Source organism: Haplochromis burtoni, unplaced genomic scaffold, assembly GCF_018398535.1.
Source record: "Haplochromis burtoni strain Fernald_Lab_line unplaced genomic scaffold, NCSU_Asbu1 Contig_746, whole genome shotgun sequence".
Lineage (NCBI taxonomy): Eukaryota > Metazoa > Chordata > Actinopteri > Cichliformes > Cichlidae > Haplochromis > Haplochromis burtoni.
This window is the reverse complement of record NW_024583107.1, coordinates 28,833-47,438: the sequence shown is the minus strand read 5'-3', so window position 1 is coordinate 47,438 and position 18,606 is coordinate 28,833. Positions and strand designations below refer to the sequence as shown.

Sequence of the window (18,606 nt, the reverse complement as noted above, 5' to 3'; positions counted from 1 at the left end):
GCATATGAATTGGACCTTTCTCTAAAATTTAGTGCTTTCTTCACCTGCATCTGTGTGTAGATGTTGCATGTGAGTGTGGGTGTGTGTATTGGGGGCTGTAGGTACACAGCAGGCAAAGGCTATGTCAACACATAAAGTCTATAGGGAAGTGTGCTAAAGTCTCACTTTAGCATTCATCATCCAGTTTTTTTTATTATAGTGCATTCATAAAGTTGTGATTTTTTGTTTAACAGGCTTGAATTTAATTAATTTAGTTAATTCTTATCTGAATTTGTGTTGATGTATTTGACCTTACTTACTACACACATCTTTCTGTATTACAACCAGCAACTCCATCCTAATCTCAGTCTGTGTTGAGAACTATGTAGGTGTGGATGCAAGGATTTCTTTCCTAATATTCAAAACAAGCTGTAAAATTTAACACACTGCTGCTATAAATTTAGAGAGGATGACCCCTCTGGGACTAAAATGCAATAAAACCCAGCTTTACAGAATCCGATCTAACTCCTGTAGCCACTCTGTCCACATTTTGCTCCCTGCTTGCACACTTCTTTGCAACTTCCCAAACTCAGCACTTCACTTTGTGTTCACTGCGTGGATTTTAACACTTCGTAGCCTTAAAAAACAGGTCAGAGTGTTGAAATACTTCATGCAAGAGAGGTTGTTTTTTCATTTGTTCCTGTGCACATTTATATGCACGTCAAGCTGCCTGCTTCTGTAAGAAAGCAAACAGAGCCAGGACTATAGCACATCATATCTCTGTGATGGAGGAGCTAAAGTCTCCAAGCTGTCAGCCCATCTTCTTCCAGCACAATCCCTACCTGATGTATGATGCAATATTCATACTCTGATCCTACAAAATGAGTTGAAGGAGATGTTACATAAAATTCAACATTTTACTTTTAACACATTGTACTAAAGATAAACATGATTCTTTTTTCATTGTTATTCTATTATGCACTATGGGTGTTTAGTGTGATGGGTTAAATTACCGTTACTATAGATATGATTGTTTTTGAATTACTGAATTGCTGTGCGTCATAGAATGTGTCAAGAATAGGCGTTAGCGTCCTTTACTTGCAGAAAAAGGAACAATTACTGAATCTTACGGAATGCACTGGGCAGGGTACACCCTCAGCACATTGCCACTTCGACCCCATTCACAACCATACTGGTTTTGGGATCCTGTGCAATTAGAGAGTTTCACTGATATATCCTCATGCTGACAAAGGGTTACAGCATAGAAAACAAAATAATAAATTGATGTGAAACAGTGTAACTCTGAGTAAAACTCCCCAATTTGAATAAATGTTTCAAAAATGTGTTAATTAGAGAGGTTTTTATTTCCAACATTTTTATTGTCTTGTTCCTCTGGCAAGTAAAAATCACACCTGACTGTAGAAACATTACCATCACCAGCTATTTATTAATGTGCCCATCTCCGAGTTTGTGAGTGTCCTCCCCACAGAAACAACACCATGATTTTATTCTACAAGCTCTTATTATGACCTAAAGTTTTATTAACAATAACTTGAGAAAGCTCTTTCTCAAAGATAGATGGGTAGTGTGCGTACATCCATCCATCCATCTTCTTCCGCTTTATCTGGGGCCGGGTTGCGGGGGCAGCAGCCTAAGCAGAGAAGCCCAGACCTCTCTCCCCCCAGCCACCTCCTCTAGCTTATCCGGGGGAACACCAAGGCGTTCCCAGGCCAGCCGAGAGACATAATCTCTGCAGCGTGTCCTGGGTCTGCCCCGGGACCTCCTCCTGGTGGGACATGCCAGAACACCTCACCCAGGAGGCGCCCAGGAGGCATCCTTGTCAGATGCCCGAACCACCTCAGCTGGCTCCTTTCGATGTGGAGGAGCAGCGGCTCTACTCTGAGCCCCTCCCGGATGGCCAAACTTCTCACCCTATCTCTAAGGGAGAGGCCAGCCACCCTTCGGAGGAAGCTCATTTTCGCCGCTGTGCGTACATCTATATAAAATCATATTTTGATCTTGGAAATATGATATCAACCCAGATACTAACTCTAGATGGTTGGAGTTGTTTTTGACCAGGTTATGTCAATGCTTCAATGCAACTACCGGTCAAAAGTTTTTGAACACCCCAATTTTTCCAGTTTTTTATTGAAAATTATGCTGTGTAATGTCTCATTGCACTCTGAAATGAAAGCACAGTACAAATAAGCAATTGGAGTTAAAAAAGAAATCATGGAATCAATTTATAGACCAAAATGTATTCTAAACCTTTGACTCATCAAAGTAGACACCTTTGGCAGCTTATAACAGCTGAACACATCCATCTCATTCTTTCTAAAATAGAAATCAAATATTCTTCAGAAAGTTCTTCCCATATCTGTTGCAGAAGTTCCAATAAATGTGTGGACGTTGTAGGTTGCTTTGCTTTCACTTTTCTGTCCAGTTCATCCCAAACCAGCTCGATGGGGTTTAAATCTGGAGACTATGTTGTGGGTCATTATCTTGCTGTAGGATGAACCCCTGACCAACTAGGCGCACACCAGAAGGTACTGCACGGTGCTGCAGAATGCTGTGGTAGCTGTTTTGGTTCAGGGTGCCTCTAACTCTGTACAAGTCACCGACCCTGGATCTAGCAAAACAGCCCCAGACCATCACACTTCCTCCTCAATGTTTGACAGTTGATGGCACACACTGTGGAACCATCATTTCACCTTCTTGATGGCACACAAAGATCCTACGTGATGAACCGAAGATTTCAAATTTTGATTGATGAGCCCATAATACCTTCTTCCAGTCTTCAGTAGTCCAATTGTGGTTTTTCATGGCCAAGGCAAGCCTCTGTCTTATTCTGACGTCTTAGCGATGGCTTTCTTGCTGCAACTATATATATAAAACCTCAAGAACAAGTCTTTGGGATATTATATTTGTTTTTTTTGTTTCATATGAAAACTGACTTCAGTCAGTCACTCATGCTTTTTGAACATGTTTCTAACTTTTTTTTTTTTCGGGTTATAAGGCGCACTGTCGATGAATAGGTGTGTTTTCATACATAAGTCACACGGGATCATAAGGCGCATTAAGCGAAACAAAACAGTCAGATAAATCAAACTTTACTCAGTCATTCTTCTTGCTTCCTCCACTTCCGTACCATTGATTCATTAATGTTGAATTCTCTGCAGCTGCTCTATTCCCATGTTGTTGCAGTATATTAATGACTAACCTCGTATTGTGGATGGATTATCTCAGTTGTTCTCCTGACTGAAGATTGGTCCATTTACAGCATCCTGCCATGCGATTACATTTGTCTCCAACTATCGGGAACCCTCATGTTAACTTTTAGCGAGTGCAAAAAAGTTAGTGTTCATCCTCCAGCTTCACTGTGTTTATGTTATGCTAACATAGCTGTGTAGCTAGCGATCATGTAGCACATCATTATATATCAGCTAGCCAAACTTCAGTAACCCTACAAATGTCACTGCTGTTTAGTTTTCTGTCTTCATTTATGTTGGAAGTGATCTTCAGAAATCTCTCTGTCAGGACATGCTATATCGTGTTTAGGTGGAAACTAGCGAGCTAACTTCCTGCTAACTTCTAACTCTGTTAAATTTAATAAATTCTGTTTTCATGGATGCCTGAATGTTAAACTTAATTGTTATACCTGGTAAAGCAGCAACGCTGATCATTTTATTAAAGATGAAAGAATTTAGACCGTTTCTGTCACGGAGGAGCAGGGAGGACTCGGCGCAGACTGAAGTCTCAGAAAAACAGGTTTATTTACACACTCCAGGTGCACTATATACAGGTGAAGGAGAAGGGGGCCAGGGTTCCCAGGGGTGCAGAGAGGGGTCGGAAAAAGCGTCCAGAGTCTCCAAACCAAGCACGAGAAATCTGCATACAGAGAACAAGAGTTAGCACAGAACTTTCACGGACAGAGCTCAAAACTGGCTGAGGCTAAAGTAGCACTGACGAGCGTTACTCAATAGTCCAGCGGCGAGGTGCTCTCAGTCACTGCCTTAAGTAGCGGGAGCAAACAAGGTGAGGAGCCACAGGTGATTGCCTACAGGTGGTGGAGGCCGGGAGCTCACAACGAGCTCCGCCCAGGCAGCGAGCAGAGAGAGAGGAGAGAGAGAGAAAAGACAAAACATAACATGTAGCCACACAGGGCCAGCCGAGCAGGCACGGGGACCATGACAGTTTGTAACTCTCACTGATGCTGCAATGTTTGTTTGACTTTGGGACCTGAAGGGAACGGAGTTTTGGACCCAGATTCCTCCGCGAGGCTCCTGACTACGGTAGCCGTAATGCTCCGACAATCCATCAAGCAGTGCGGCTTCATAGTTTACCACAGTTGTACTAAAACATTTTTGACAGATTTTTGAGCGCCGTGTAAAATCGGTTTGAGGTCAGTAAGCACAACTAAGGCTGGATATCGTCACTGATTTCTAGAATTGATTCGAGTCTGATTCACAAGGCCCCAATTCAATTTGATTCGATTTGAATCTGGGAAATTTTCTCTCAGTCAAAAATATTATAATTCTGATCATTTTTCAGTACATATCCATATTTTTATATCCATAAAAAGGAAGCTCACACTTGTGAGACTTTATCAGAGGTGGCCTGTCTTTTTATAGCAGATAACCACCTTAAAAATATTCTGCAGTGGAACAAAAACAAAAGAAAACCATGAATCAACCTGATCCTGCTGAAGTGAAGCAGAGCAAAGTTACAGAGGTTTAATTAGAGACACAGTTAAGCATTTTGCAATTTTGCATAATCTGAAAAAGTTTACATTTCTTTTGTATTGCACAGCAAAAATGAGGCCTCTTTTGTTGGAAGTCAGTGAAATTTAAAATGAAAATAAAAGTAAGAGGGCATTCATGACGATGTTTATGTGAAGCGAAATGTGAAGTGTAGTTTGGATCTTCTTTTGCTGCTGGTTCAGTCAAATTTGGTTGGAGAGAGACAAAACTGCAGTTTCAGAACACAAAGCGCGGACCCGCCGACGCATCAGAATCTGTGAGCTGTTGGCTTTCAGCCCCAACGGCGAGTACGTGCAGTCGGGTGAGAAAGCTGACATCTCACTGATTCTGATGCGTCGACGGGTCCGCCCTTTTTGTTTAGATCCTTGTGCAGAATCAGTGTCAAAATTTTGTGAGGTTTAACCTGAGATTCTGGCGTTTCAGGAAAAAATAATTTATATTTAAAATCGATTCAGGATTTTAATGATTCGATATCGCGTTATTCAAGCTAGAATCGATTTTAATTGGAAAATCGATAATCAAAAATCAAAAACCACCCCTAAGCAAACCAGAATTCATACATAAGGTGCATCAGATTATAAGGTACATTGTTGATTTTTGAGAAAATTAAAGGATTTTAAGTGCGCCTTATACTCCGAAAAATATGGTACTATGTGTTGTGCCCTTAAACTCACAAAATGACAAACTAGGTTTTGGTGTTTTAACCAAAAACTGCCGGATGAATAAAACATCGTACTCAGTACTGGAACTCTTTAACAGTCTTTCTCACTTCGTGCTAGAATTACTCCATATTACTGCAAGAACTTGTTTGACTGTATCCGACTCAAGGGTTTAGGTCTCTTCCCTTAATTTTTCATCCATCAAACCGAGGCCTTGAGTTTTAGGTTTCCTGAAAAATGCTCCACTTGTGTGATATATCATGCAATGATATAATTAGAAGATAAAAAAGTTCTATTAAAAACATCTCAGTGTGCTGGTTAATCTAAAGTTTAATGTATTACTTTTTATAGTCATTAAAATAGTGTTTTAAGAGTTCGTTTTAGCTGCTCAGTGTGCAGTTTTTCTGTCTTGACTGCTCATACTGTTTGTCTTTTTGTCCTTTTCACATTGCTTTTTGTCCTTCTCGTTGCAACATTGGCTAGTGACCACCTCTGACCTTCTAGCTAATAGCTGTATGAGATAATGCCAGAGTGACGCACAGTTGCCCTGTAAAACTCTGCATCATTTATTATTTTGTGATAGAATCATTTTTTAACCTTTAGATTGTGCATGATGGCTTTCAACTGTAGTGTTGTGTCACAATGAAATATTATAGCAGTTGGAAGGTGATAATGGAGATGTCAGCACTACCTTATCTGTTTGCTGTACAATGCAGATAATACGCTTTGCACGCTAGACTGGCTGGTAGAATATCTCCATATCTAAGCAAAGTAGAAAATATTATGACTTACTGTTACATTAGGATGTCAAAGAGCAAGTAGCACGCCAGGGATGTGCAGAGAATTTTTAAGGGGAAAATGACAAACAGGCACTGGTAATGTCATGTTTGGGAGTACAGAGCACAGCACTGCATATTAAAAAATATAGACACAAATTATGTAAATTAAGAAAAACCTTCATTAATTTGCTGCAGATACTCAACAGAGGCAAAAAAGCAACACTATCAAGGATTTTGTCTTTTTTTTTTCCTTTTTATTTTTAGTGGCCGGTAGTTACCAGGGAGTCATTGACTGGTTTCCAGGGCTGCGTGACTGAGGCTTTAGCAGCTTCATAGTGAATGCCAGCAACCTTCAACAACCTTTGCAACTGGCCAGGAGGAAGTCATTGTTGTGGTTATTTAATGTCCTTAAAGAAACAAACATTATCCATGATTCCATGACAGATCTGAGGATGTGAGGGCAAATACTGTGTCTTCCACCTCCAAGTAACATCACCTGCCTTTATCTCTTTTGCACACCAGTTCCAGCTACTAGATGTGACAGATTGAAGCAAAGTAGTATTAGAAACTAAAACAGTCTTATAGATAATCAACTTTAGCTCCTACACTCATTTTTGCCTAGTGAACAGTGATTGCCACACAGTTGCCAACTGGTGTCTAGGCCTGTGTATTTGTGGTCTTAGTTTAATTTATTAGGATATTATCATTAGCTGTAAGAATGCATATTCATACTGAGGTCTTATAAAAACGTTACATTGTGACAATACACAATAGCAACCGAGAAACAGCTCAACTGGAACACCAACAGACAAGAGAAGCAATACCTCCATCCTACAATATAAACTAGTTATAATGGGTATAATACTTCATTTAAAAGTATTATATATTATATATAGTATTATACTATGTTGAGTAAGCTTTCTGAAAACTAACATTGATCCATGTCATTCATTTATTTAATTAATTAATTACTATAAAATCTATCTATTATCTATTCTATTAAAAACTTGGCAAAATGATTTTGTTTTCATATTTTTGTAAATATGATTTTACTGGTTAATAGTCTCTGCCGTCATAGTAAATTCCATTTCTTCATAGCATGATGACCTTAAAGAAAAAAGAATAGTAATATATATTAAATATATTTATGTGTTTAAATTAGTGCTGTCAGCGTTAATCTCGTTAAAATGGTGTTAACACCGTAACCGCATTAACGCAGCAGCACTAGTAAAAAAAAAAAAAAAAAAAAAAACATTAATCACTTCAGTTTTTACAGCAAAACATTGAGAATAGTTTTATTATGTAGCGATATTTTTTTTACCGTTAACTCAGTTTCCCTGGGTTTGTGTTATGAATAGATCTTATTTTTTGGTACCAGTACTGGTTTTATTGTGTTGTATTCATCTGCGACGAAGGAAAGACGGGTGGACTTCCTGGTGGAGCTTGCAAGAGAGCTGGCTCACTCTCATGTAGCTGGGAAAAGGGCAAGAAAAGAACAGTTGCTTCGGACACAACCCTCCACACCTATCCCTGGAAAAAGAGCCATGTGTCAGGTCAAACACAAATGCAAGAACAATCATGCCACTGTGCGATGTGTTCACTGCTACAGATACACGTGTGGTAAATGCAGACTACAGATACCATGGCAGTGCCAGGATTGTGAGTGATTGCTGAAAATGTTGAAATGTACTCACTCACTTTTTATTATTATTTGTAAAAATGTGTACAAATGGTTGGTTTTTTTGTACTGTTTTTATCAATAAAGGAAATACACCCATGTGTGTTGATTTCTCCCTAAGAAGACAAACTGAAACACAAGTTTCCTTGTGGCTCAGGAAACTAACCACTCCAAGTTGGTGACTTTTGGAGATTTATTTTCCTGGATGATTGAGAATGCATCAAGACGAACACAAAAGGAAGTTCACCGCTTTTAGCAGCCCCCCCAGACAAACAAAGAGGCAGTTGGCAGTTAGAAATCAGCAATCATTCACACACCCCCACTCCCCTCCAGAATTCTCAGGTAACAACCTAATTTACATATGAATGACTAGCCAATTTAGCTTCCACTTGGCTGAAGCTAAAGCCTAGCTAAAAGCCTACCAGCCATTTGGCTGGAAGGCGGGTTTTAAAAGGTAGAAAAGCCAAATGGCTGCTCTCTGGGACTCTAGAAAAGGCCGGTCCGTGAAAATGTTGGCGAACATAAACCGGCCCATGGCACAAAAAAGGTTGGGGGCTGCTGCTATATAGCACTGTTACTGTGTCTATTGAAATAAAAATAAATAATAAAGTATGAAGAACATATTTAATCTTTTAACAAATGCATGAAAATATTGAACAATCTGTGATTTATGATTATTTTAATTTGCGTACTTCTTCTAACTCAATAGAGTTTCATGCATTAAGAGACGTAGCTGGCCCTGTCTAACAATTGTATGGTAAGATTCCCAGGAGCTTGAGGCTATAGCAGCACTACTAACTGTGTTTACACGTCCGTTACAGTAGATGCTACAAGTAAATGAACACACAGTGTCAAAAAATCTTCAGTAGTAATTATTGTGTCTTCATTGCACTAAGGGATTGTGTAATCAACTGTTGAGTGCTAGTGTATACACTATTCAGGCATAATATTATGGCATCGGTTAGTAGGAACATATTAAAGTATATCCCTAATATGCATTCCTAAGATACAATATGAGGTAAAAAACAACAAAAGTTAAAAGAAAGTCTCCAATAAAATAAATATTAAAGACTCACCACGTATTACCAGCAGTTAGTGTATATGTCTCTTCACACCTGAGAGTGTATCTGAGTTCTACAGGTGTTTGCACTGTCAGCATTGTATAGCCGGTTGTTAAAAGTGATCTGGTGTTATTGTGCGTTTTGTTGTTGCTTCCATTGTTTTTCCACAAAAATATGCATTATGAGATGAACATTACCATCTGCTGGAGGGCAGAAGAGAAGAAGAATCAGATTAAGACATTATTCTCCAAACAGACTTTTCAGTAGAAAATTTCCAAGCCAGACTTTGTGCTAAGCTGGAGTGGATAGTGTCAGACTTGCACTAAAGACTGTAACATTGAAAGATATTAACATGAATTAAATAAGCTGAGGGAACGGGGATTATGATTTAAATGACAAATGGACTTGATGTAAGGTTTTATGACTCAAAGAAAGAACTTGATAACTTCTTATGTTTTATAGTTGCTTGTTTGACATTTGTTTCAATGTTGTTCTTTCTTCTCAGCACTGTGCACAGAAGAGTGTGCCCATGGACGATGTGTCTCTCCTGATACTTGCCAATGTGAGCCAGGATGGGGAGGACTGGACTGCTCCAGTGGTGAGTACTCAGCAGACAAACAGACAGTAAATGGAAACATTACTACAAAGCATTGCATTACAAGCGTAATGTAGCATAATGTAGCTTTGAACAACAGTAACAACAGTAACAACAGTAACAACAGTAACAACAGTACCGCAGTCGATAAAAATAAAATTGGCCTCGTCCTTTTCTATTTTTGTCTACTTTTCTAACCTGTTTGGTTTTGTAATATTTGAACATAACAGTTCATAGCATTTCTTAATATAACTTACCATTACATGGCTTTGCATAACATAACACAACATTGTATAACTGTAGAACATTTAGAGACAAACTATCCGAATTTCAGGAGCAGGACCACTCCTCCAAACACGCGCCCTCCTGTTCTCATCTATATGACCCCCAGTTCTCAGTTATTTCACTTTGTAATCCTGATGTGTAAATAACTAGTGGTGACACAGAACGTTAATAGCAAAATGATCAAACACTTCATGAAGACCAACCAGTCATGTCTTTTAATGTTAATGATTTTATTTATATTTATATCTGTATGTTAAAGCAGAAGCTGCTGTAGCACAAGCTTCCATTGCTAGTTGTATTTGTTGATTTGCTGAACAGCATAAAAACATGTGAAAGGAGTGTTTTTTCTGGTATACGGACCAATATAATTTCTGAGCAGTAGCTTGGTACAAGGCTAAGGGATCGGAAATTAGTAACATAATTTAAAACATCTTATAAAAACAGGTGATGTGTATTAAAACCTTTTAAATATATATATATTCCATTATACCAGGAAAACTTATATTTAAAAAAAATCATTGCTTCTAACAATTTTGAAACCTTTAAAAACATTAGATTTTGATCTGTGGCTATTACTTGTTTTCCTGCAATAATCCAGCCTAAAACATGAGCAGCATTTAACTATTAGTGACACAGCATAAAATTACAGATTGGCAATGGGACAGCTGGCATTAACCTTATGTCACGAGAGGGCAGAGGTCAATCCCTGTTGATTGTGCAAATCAATACATTTTGTTTGGTTTACCTTTAGCTTCATACAAATGCAATATGTAGGAAAATAGAAACACATGCAACATGAATGCAAATACATAACACTGAAATAAGACAAAAAGCTCAAATTCACAAGCTGCTGTCCCGTGCATTTAGCCAGAGGTAAAGAGTGAAGTGGACATTGTTGACAGGTGTGTCTAATATACGATGCTGGGCTGCATGTTCAGCTGTGCTGGGATTTTTGTCTTTACGCGCTCATTATGGAGAGAAAAACTTTTTATCCATGTCTGGCTGACAAAGTTTATCCATTACATGAGACACAAACAGCTAAAATATGCTTTGGCTTTGAAAAAGCTACTCAGAGCTCATCAGTAAAAAAGCATGTAAATGTAATGTGTCAGAGGCATTGTCTGTTTCCATGACAACAAATGGAGGCCTGTTCCATAATGCAATGCAGACAGAAGAGCTCACAAAGAAACCTCATCGTTGGCGTCAGTGTTTTATGGACTTTGCCTAACTTCCAACAACCTTGTGGAGCGAGAGAAGTGAGGTTACTTAAAGCCTTATAATCACAGGCCGTTTCCTGTAGGTGACTGAAATCCTTCTGTCAGCTGTGTCATGCACAGCAGAACAGAGAGACAAAAACACCTTTTTTTAATCTAGAAGTTATACCAGAGATATGATAAGAGAGCCACATTGCATCAAGGAATTCTGAATTTAAACCATTAAGCTCAATGGTCAAGCTCAAGAAAGACCCTAAGGCGAGCTGGCCTTAGGGTCTTTCTTTTGGTCCCCAAACATGAGAATCATCTTCATACCCTCAGTATTATGGAATCTCTCTGGGATTCCTCTGAGAAGATAGAAGGAACCAAAATCACAGAAGAACTCTGTAAAGTCCTTCAAGATGCTGGAACATCCTAAAGTTGAACCAAAAGTTTATTTTAAAAATGTGCAAACACAGAAAAAGAGCAAGATGCGGACAGCCAGGCTCCAATTTCATTCTCAAACTTCTTGCAAAGCTAACATTTCAACCCTCTGTCTTTCCTGTCTGTACAGTAACATTGCAGGCATTTTCACATTTTCAGACATTATAGAAACAAATGGTTTTAAAACATTTTTACAAGAAATTTTACACATTATGAGATTATGAGCAAAGTCTAGACATACATGTAGAATAATTGTCATGGTCCTGGGTCTGATGATTATTAATATTGTGCAATATTGTGGCACCCTGCTTTCCATGTTCATTTGTTTCCTGTTTTACTTTGACAGTCCCGCGTCCTGTGTTACTGTATTCTGTTTTGACAGGGAGGAACTGTCTCATGTGGGTGATCAGCTGTGTTCACTCCTGTTCCTTATTTCCTCGTTACCCTCCTGTGTATTTAGTCCTCTGTCTTCCTCCTTCTGTTGTTGGTTCGTCTGTGTTTCTTCCCTTGTGTTTCCAATTTTCAGGTTTCTAGTTTCATACAATATTTAGTTTTCCCAGTATAGGTTTCGTTAGCTTCATCCTAGTCATTCTGTGCTTTTTGTTTGTACTTTCATTCAGCCAAATAAAAGGCTCGCTTTCTGTTCATCACCTCACTCTGCCTCCATCGTCTGCTTTTGGGTCTACCTTCTCCTCACTCCACGCCATCTGCCTCTGCAAACATAAAAGTAAACGCCCTTTTGCACTAGTACCCACTCGGTTCGGGTCGAGTCTGCTCGACTTGGTTTTTAGGGTTTTCCATTAGGTGGCAGTACCTGGTACCAGGTACTGTTTTAGTACTTTCTCTGCTGGGGTTCCAAGCAATCTGAGTTGATCCGAAAATGTGACGTCAACAGGCCGCATCGTGCTGATTGGTTGACTTGACAAAAGTCAACACTGCCATTTTTGAAACCCGACAACGAGGGAAATGGCTGCACCAAAACCCACAGCATGGTCCAGCTATTAGGTGCAGACTCGTACCATGGTGGGGGTGTTTGTATATTGCCTCCATGTCCTGTTTCTTCACAGAACTTTCGGCCGTGTTGCTGTCACGACTCCGGGCACATTGAGGTGGTACGCCATTGTAATGGAAAACAACAGAAACCGAGTCAATTCAAGTCAAGTCACGAGGCAGAAGTCTTCTGGTGTTTACTATTTTAGCCTTTATGTATCTCTTGCATAGTTCTTAACAAAGGCTATGAGTAAACGGATGCAACTGTGTCACATCTGGAAAATAATTCTCGCTACACAGAAGTAATCTCTGTTGATTGAAATGATATACTTCTGAAACTGCCTACGCAGCAGTTTGCTTCTCATGTGCCTGATTCTATAAAGAATCTTTATCATCTTAAATTTCTTCTTTGCAGCATTTTCTTTCTTTTTATCTGATCCTTTTTGCACATGATAATCTTTGTCATTATAATCACCATCCCTGCATTACATGATAATTTTCATCAGAATTTTTCCTTATCTGTCGTTAATTTCTTCTCTTTTAACTGCTTCTGAGGCTTCTCCCAGAGTCCCCTGTTCTGTCTTTGCTTTCTCTCGTCCTGCTCCTTCTCTCACTGCTTCAACCCTGCTTTGTCTGAGCTGTTTATGCTGCCTGGCAGAACAACAAAGTTCTTCACCTGGACAGGGCTCTAGAAAGGGAAGGTGGCTGAGGCTCACACATTGCTACATAAACGAATCTGATTAGCTGCAGAGGAAGACTTAACACAGTCCCGTGGCTTTCTTTTTCATTGTTCAGTGTTTTTAGTCACTTGAAGTTTGACTTACTTGTTAGTCACAACTTGTGTTCGACAAACATAAGACGTATTTTCTGACACAACAAACATGTACATCACAGTCACATGGAAAGTATGTCTGCACACAATATTATATTTAGTATATTTAGTAGTTCAGAGCAAAACGTGTGTAATAAATAGATTTTGACAAGAGAAATATTTTCAACATGAAATGCTATAAAACCCTGTAAGTCAAAGTTTTTGCAAAGAAAGCGCCCCCTCTTGGTGACACTAGGCCATTGCATGAAACGTGTTCATGATGGAAAGTACCTCGACTTAGAAGCAGGAAAGGGAACTGCCAGTAACTAACTGGCACCTGGCTGGGGACAGCAAGTCTAAGCATGTGTTTCAGTAAAAGCAGCTGTTGATCAAAATTACTTTAAAGCTAATTTGCACATCGAGTGTATAAAATGAGAAAGAGGGGGTTACAGTATAGCTCACCCATTTAAAGAAGCATGTTCAGATTACACACAGAGCAACATTATTTTATTTAATTTACATCACGTTTTCTGGTTGCTGTACTCACAAACAAAACTGTATAACACTGACGGTCTTTAGGACCTTTGGGTTAAAAAAAATGGGTTAAACAGTGTTCAGATCATTCTGCTTACAGGGATTACCTACATACACTGAGCCCTTTATTTAAAATGTTGCTCACTTGACCACAATATATCTGACATAATATAAGGAAAATACATTCTCTTTTAAATTTAAAGCAAATGAATCTCATTTTATTTAACAAACTGAAGGTTGAAGTGATATTCAAGGTCACAAAGTAGATTTTGTTTATCTGCCTCTGATATATGAGTTCTCGTGACCGCATCATTGTTCAGCACTTTCCCAGTGAATCGGTTTGTAACATATGAAGTGAAATTGTGTCAATTCTACTGATTTGGATTAGATTAAGTGAAGTGGCTGGGTGATATTTAAGCCTTTAAATTCATTCATGTTGCTGGTGCATCATACAGGACACTGCTGAGCCATTCTGTATTAGAAAGTAATACGATTTGAAACAGCGTAGGACAAAAGTGACCACAGGATTCTTTTCTTTGTGCAAATTGTGTAAAAGCATGTAGAAAACAAACACATTGCTCATTAGGACGAGCTCGACATCCCCATAGGAGAGACGCTTCTGTCTCACGGTGCAGCATCTTTACAGCAAATTACATCCTTCCACAGGTAATGAGAAAATGACAAATTGTACGACGAGGATGTGTGGAGGCAGAATTTTCACGCTGAGCTGTTTTAATCTAACACGGGAGAAAAATGTACTCCCCGATGTTCAGATTCACCTGTCGTACAGCCACGTTATCCACAAAGCAAGGTGTGATGCTGCTCTGTGCAGAGCTTTGCTTTAACACTAAAATATACAAGAGGGAGGAAAAGGAGAGGGAGGAGATGCATAGATGAGTGCAGGAACAAAGAGACAGGTCGAGAGATGTTACAGACAGCCAAACTTCCAGAGAGAACCAGACACATTAAATTGAGTTTGACTTTCCCTGTGTTTACTTCCACTCCCTTCCTTAAACAAGGACACAAGTGGGCCATCAATTCTTCATCCTCCCTTTCCTTTAGCTTAAGTGGTAGCAGATTTACCTAACCCATGTCTTGGCTTGGCCTCAGTCCCTTGGCTCTTGCGCAGCAATAAAAACAGTAAACAAAGGGGAATCTGGAGTACATCGAATAAGAAACGGGGGCCAAAGGGGCTATGAGGCTCATTAGGTGCCAATAACCTCCTCATCACCCAAACAGCACATGTTTATAGCTAGGAGTTTATGCTGAACTGGGCAGCACCAGGGAGGGCAGTGTGAGAGTATGCAAACCTGGGGAGTGGAACCAAGTGGTTAAAATGAAACTGATATTGAGATGCAGTCGTTTCATTTCTACTTTAAACATGCAGTCCGCACAATTTTCTTTTTCCTCAGACTTAATTGAGTGTTTGAGAGATGTGCTCAGCAGAAGCTGAAAAATAGCTTCTACTTTTAGGTTCTGTTTTTATTGTTTTAACCCTTTAAAACTTTTTAAACTGTCAAAAGTTATTTTCTCTGAAACAAACCGTCTGCCACTTTCAGCTAAATCAAATTTTGTGTACAATTATAATTGGACACTTTTGCCAAATGCTCGGTTTCCTTTTTAAATTTTGCCATCTTTAAATAATACAGACTTTGATTTAGTTCAGTTTTATTTGGCTTGACGGGCGGTGTCCTGCAGGTTTTAGATCTCACCCTGGGTCAGCACACCTGAATCACATGATTAGTTCATTACCAGGCCTCTAGAGAACTTCAAGACATGTTGAGGAGGTCATTAAGCCATTTGAATCAGCTGCGTTGGATCAAGGACACATCTAAAACCTGCAGGACACCGGCTCTCGAGGCCTGGAGTTGCCCACCCCTGATTTATACAGTACCAAATCACTGAGCATCACATACGGTGACACCAGCAATGTAGGAAATCACACATCCTTAGTAATCGCACATTTTACAGCACAGCATAAATACATTGATACATCTATCGGAAACGTTACTGGAATAACTTTTGTAATTGGTTTTGCTTCAATGAGATTTTACTCAATGATTCCCAGTTTATCATCCTTTTCAGAAACCTCAGATCAGAGCAAACGTGTAGATGCTGTGTCCATTTAATACGGTGCCTCACCAAACCACGAAAAGTACATGCAGGCAGAAGTCGCAGTAAGTTTCAGTCTGCAGTCAGAACAGAGGGAGATAATTTATTTCAGGCCAACGTGAAAATAATCACGGGAAAACGTTTAAACTGACATAACTAACAAAATTACAGGTAAATACATTTTACCTGCCTAACGTAATAATTTCTGGTAATTAAGGACCCTGTAATGTACTTCTTACTTGCTCACTAGTAACTTCTTGGCTGTTATACTGAGTTGACAGTGCCCTGCTGGCGCTGCAGCTTCTGCTTTGCCTCTGGACAGTGTGACATCGAGTTGACCCACTTACTGTTGTTTTCTTGTCAAATCTGTACATCACTTTTAAAAATAGCAAATAGGGAACCTGTTAATCCTGTTGTGTGTGATGTGTTTTACCTAACGAGTTTTTGCTTTACTTCTGGCGTCTCGCCCTCGTTTTTCACCAAGAAATATTCCTGTAAAAGGACAAATTGGTCTGGTGAGGTTTGCTGAGGTGACATGTGGCTCTCAGCGGCCAGCGTGGTCACATGTCACCTCACTACTGTGCCCAGACATGCTAGACATAAAACCCAGACACACACACACACACACACACACACACACACACACACACACACACACACACACACACAGTGAAAGAAAAGCTTGGGTAGACAATCTCACACTCAATCATATAACTGCCCACAGTGATACATTGTCTCTTTGCGGGCCAAGTCTCTGTAAGAACCAAGTTTCGCACAATTCTTCCTGCTGGCTTCCATGTTTGAGAAAGCTTATCAAGGTGTGCAACATCGTAATGCAGCCTGCACTTTCCCACAGCTGCTGCTCTCCATTTTCACTCTTTTGTTTGCCTCTTGTGTGCCTTTCTTCTTATCTCCCGGTGCCACTCTTCAGCTCAGCTGCACAAAATCCATACGGATTCACTGCAGTGCAACTCTGCCTCAGCTTCTGGTTTTGATTTCTGCTCGCCTCTGTTTGTTCCCAGCCAGTCAGCAACTCTCTACAAGCCTTTTTGTCACAGATTATTTATGTTCATGCTTTTTAAGTTTTTGGTTCTGTTTTCTGTGTTTTCTGAATCAGGTTCAGGTTATGCTATTTTACTTTTAGTTAGAGGTTTACAATATCCATCTTTTACTGTAAATGCAGGCATTTGCAACATTGTATACATATGTGTATATATATACATGTATCACATTGTTTTACACTTTTGTACAGTGAGTGCAGTGCAGCCTCGCTGACAAACCTTTCCAGCAATCAGTGTTTAGTGTTCACACCATGTGTTAGTATTAAAAATCTAACACTTTGTTCTTACTTCTGAAAAATATTCTGAAAGGCCTTGAATGATTAGTGATTCATTCATTCATGCTATGTAAGCTCCCCTGTCAGCAGCCGGCACACTGCTGAAAGCTGCAGGCTTTGAGCTGTTAAAAAGTAAACCGTGGTGGTATAGTTTCTAAAGGCCAGAGACAATATCCTGTTGTTAATATAATGCTGGATACAAATCTTACTAAGCTGGACTAAAATGTTGTCTTAAATAATCCTCCTTGTTAATTTTCTCATTTCTGTTCCCTGTAAAGTTGGTTTTGTTAGAATAACAAATTTGCATTATCTAGATGCTTTGGCCCATTTCTCAGTCCCATAATCCAGTGCAGCTGCAGACTGGCAGGTTAATGTCCAAGAACACCTTTTCACCTCAGACATTAGTAGATGGTCTCATGAAAAATTCAGCCATGCTTGAAAAAGAATTAGCTTCGAAGAACATTGAAGTGTTTGTGTCTTTTCACTTAAGACATGCTGCAATTAATCTTTCCCTTTAACACAGATGCTACGTAGAGTTTGGGAGAAACAATTAACGTGCACTAAAAAAGTAATGTTGAAAGACATAAATAGTAGAAGGGTGATAACTGAACTAGTAGATATCATAAAACTGAGGCGACTACTAATAAATCCAGGGCAGAAATATGGGCATTTTACACTTAAATATTACAGTGTTGGCATATTCGAGGTGCATTTTACAGATGAGATTTTGGATATTAATTTATATCGCTCCATAAATAAGGAAATACTGTCATCAATCTCAACATCTTCCACAAAAAGTAGGAGCTCAAGCACTCGTTGCTTTCATGAAATGTGTGCAAAGAAATGTAATTGTGTTCTAACAGCTGTGCATATATCAGGAGAGGAAAGGAAACACCACCACATTTCAGTTGGGTTGAGACCTGGACTTTGACTGGGTCATGGTGTCTTGATTTTTCTGTTGTGGATCTGATGGTGTTCTTGGGATCATTGTCCTATTGCATAACTAGGAGTGTGATTGCTATTCGTGCTGTTGGTATTACTGCATCTGCACCTTCTTGTTCAGTGATAGATTTCTTACCAGTTTTTGGGTTTGAACAAGTGAATTCAAGTCAGCTTAACTGTTGGAGCAAATCCAAGATCTGCCTTTTGTTCTGCATCAGAGAGACATAGTATGTCCTTGGCTTTCTTCTCAGAAAACATCGACAAGGTTAATTTTTAACAACGGTTTACACAACACCTCCTGGTGTATAACTCAGTACAAAAATACCAATTTCAGTTTTGGTTTTATTTCAGTCACTTTATCCTTGATCTGCTTCAAACGTCGTTATCCCACATACACATATAGTAGGCTGTGTTATGGACATCACAGCTGTTGTCGACAGCTACGGAG

The 18,606-nt window shown here is 39.4% G+C and overlaps 1 protein-coding gene across 1 annotated transcript in view; it reads left to right on the top strand.

Moving 5' to 3' along the window:
* Positions 1-10,449, top strand: part of LOC102308276 (multiple epidermal growth factor-like domains protein 11) — a 106,921-nt gene extending 96,472 nt beyond the window's left edge. Inside the window, exon 6 of the mRNA XM_005950214.2 lies at positions 9,422-10,449. Within this exon, the coding sequence (XP_005950276.2) occupies positions 9,422-9,588 (167 nt within the window). The 3' untranslated portion in view covers positions 9,589-10,449. The remainder of the gene's footprint in view (positions 1-9,421) is intronic.
* The last annotated feature ends 8,157 nt before the right edge of the window (positions 10,450-18,606 follow it).